Source organism: Quercus lobata, chromosome 3 (assembly GCF_001633185.2).
Source record: "Quercus lobata isolate SW786 chromosome 3, ValleyOak3.0 Primary Assembly, whole genome shotgun sequence".
NCBI lineage: Eukaryota > Viridiplantae > Streptophyta > Magnoliopsida > Fagales > Fagaceae > Quercus > Quercus lobata.
Genome location: NC_044906.1, coordinates 26,394,152 through 26,396,836, shown reverse-complemented (window position 1 = coordinate 26,396,836; position 2,685 = coordinate 26,394,152). Strand labels below are relative to the sequence as shown.

At 36.9% G+C, this 2,685-nt stretch overlaps 1 protein-coding gene across 1 annotated transcript; it reads left to right on the top strand.

Annotated features, from left to right (window-relative positions):
• The first annotated feature begins 375 nt into the window (after window positions 1-375).
• LOC115980651 (piriformospora indica-insensitive protein 2-like) lies at window positions 376-2,685 on the top strand. Its single transcript, XM_031102885.1, has 2 exons — window positions 376-615; window positions 2,209-2,685. Exons 1-2 carry the CDS (start codon window positions 376-378, stop codon window positions 2,683-2,685), a joined length of 717 nt encoding a protein of 238 aa, XP_030958745.1.

Sequence of the window (2,685 nt, the reverse complement as noted above, 5' to 3'; positions counted from 1 at the left end):
CCATCCCCTTCTTTTTCTAATGTAATTGGACAAAAGTTAATTTCTCCATTTATATAAACATCATCCAGCCACACTTGTTTACTACAATAGCCTCCTCACATCTCAATCTGCAGAAAGAAACTCATGGAGATTTCGGCCCATTTTCTCTTTTTCGTGTTGTTGTTGTTGCACTGTTTTATGGCTAGCTTAGCTGAGGCAGTAAAAACCAACATCACCACAGACCAAGCAGCTCTTCTTGCTCTCAAAGCCCATATCACCGATGACCCTCACAAATTTTTGGCAACCAACTGGTCTACCTCTACTTCTGTTTGCAACTGAATTGGCATCACTTGCGGTGCCAAACACCTTAGAGTCACTGCCTTGAATCTCTCTCACATGGGTCTTACAGGAACCATTGCTCCACACGTGGGTAACCTATCGTTCCTCTCTCATTTATCCTCTGAAAACAACAATTTTCATGGCTCTCTGCCCAACGAGTTGGCTTCTTTGCGTCGATTGGAAGTTGTCAGCTTTGGATCGAACTCCTTTTCTGGAGTGTTACCATCATGGTTATGGTTCTTCCCTAAACTTCGAGAGTTGTATGCTTGTAGCAACCGGTTTAATGGTACCATCGCAGTATCTTTGTCCAACATATCGTCACTGCAAATAATTCGTCTCAGACAAAACATGCTTTCAGGTTCCATGCCCTTCACTATCTATAACTTTTTATCTTGAATTATTTTATTATAGTATCTATTATTTTCTTTTTCTTTTTTTCTCTATATAAAATATCTTATATGTCAAATATATATATGCATTGTTCTTTTTTGTAACTTCTAAATGTGCCGAAGTCTATATAATAGAGAATATATGTACTGCAGGAGATAATGATTATTGTCTCTTTCCTATTCGTATTCCCCTCCCATGCGGTCCACTTTCAGTGTTGTCTTTAATATATCTCAGGGTGACTTGCCAAAAAAACAATTATATGTATAACTATTTTTAACATAACTTGTTTTTTGGGCCTCAAAAAAAAAAAAAAAAAAAAAAAAAACACTTGTTTTGTCTGCTCTAAAAAAATTCAACATATCTAATTTGAGAATTTCAAAATTTTGGGTTAAACAAAAACAATCTTAGCTCCCCAAACATAATCCAAATAAAAACAATTAAAATTAGCCCAAATAACAATAAAGATAGCCCAAAAAATAAGAATATTAGGCCAAACAACTACAAATGAAGAAAATATTCAACAAAAATCTCATTCAAAAAGAAAAACTAAAAATCTCTAATCATTTAGCTAGATTCGTAAATTGATTAACTTATTTCAAAAAAATAATCTATAATAATGTTTTTTTCTAACACTATGACTGTGATTTCTCTTCAACGGCATCAGTAACTGTGCTCTCTTTGGCTTTGTAGTCACAATAGTTCTGCTCTCCTTGGGAAGTCAGATCATAGTTGCAGTCATGTATCATGCATCTCTCTCTCTCTCTCTCTCTCTCTCTCTCTCTCTCTCTCTCTCTCTCTCTCTCCTCTCTCTCTCTCTCTCTCTCTCTCTCTCTCTCTCTCTCTCTCTCTGACATACTGATGTAGAACAGATAGCACATGCCTTCCTAGAGTAGCCGGGGTGCAGGAAGTCACAACACAAGATCAAAGGGGGGTGCTAGTAGAAGCCATTAGAGCGAAAGTGTCGAAATTGCATAAAATTTGGCAAGTTGAAGGAAAACAGCATTCCTTCGTTAAGGCTCCGAAAACAGTGCTTTTGCTATTTATTGTAATATTTGTTTTTACTTAATAACTTTTAATTTAAAAGTTAGAATAAGGTCTCATATATTTTGAGACGACCCTTAAGATGAGTAGTTTATAATTTTGCATTTAACTTAATATTGCCATTTTTAGAAAATTTCGGTATTTTGTCACCTAATCACGTAATTAGTGCGAATTAGGGTTTTAGACATTTTTCTCAATATTTATATGTTTTGTAGCCATCAAAGGCAAAATCAGATTATTATCAATAAACACAGACTTTTTTCAAATTCTTTCTTTGGTGTATTCCAGTTTTTCTTCTTGTGGATTTAGGGAAACCCCTCGTGGATTCGAGGTTTACTACCATAAGCTAATAGTTTAGTTTTTGATCCATCAAAAGTGCATCATGTGTGCTTTTTTTAGGCTTCCGCGACATTAGTTGGTATTAGAGCCTTGACTCACCCTATTCTAATGGCTAACTAGCAAGACGGTGATCACCACAACAATGATGAAGGTGATGACGTCAATAACCCAATCCTCACTAGGGCTGAGTTTCTTGATTTTCATGATGAAAATCAACAGTTTCATGAATCAACCCAACAGACTCTGGATCAGATTCAAGAAGTGCTTGCCACCCTGCTTAACCAAAACCCTAATCGTGATGACAAAGAGCGACGTGATAACCGAGTGCGTGGCTCTCCCCATCGCAGTCCAAATCGGAACAGGCAACAAGACTACAACGAAGAGAACAGTGAGGACGAGGAATATGTAGAGAGAGTCCTTGGGAATCATCGTGGTCCTGCAAGGGATAATGGTCGAGATTATCAGGAGCAGAGAGACTATCGGATGAAAGTAGAGTTACCATCCTTTAATGGTAATGTCTCCATTGAAGAGTATCTGGATTGGGTTAGTGAGGTGGAGAATTTTTTCAATTATATAGGTACTGCAGATGACAAATAG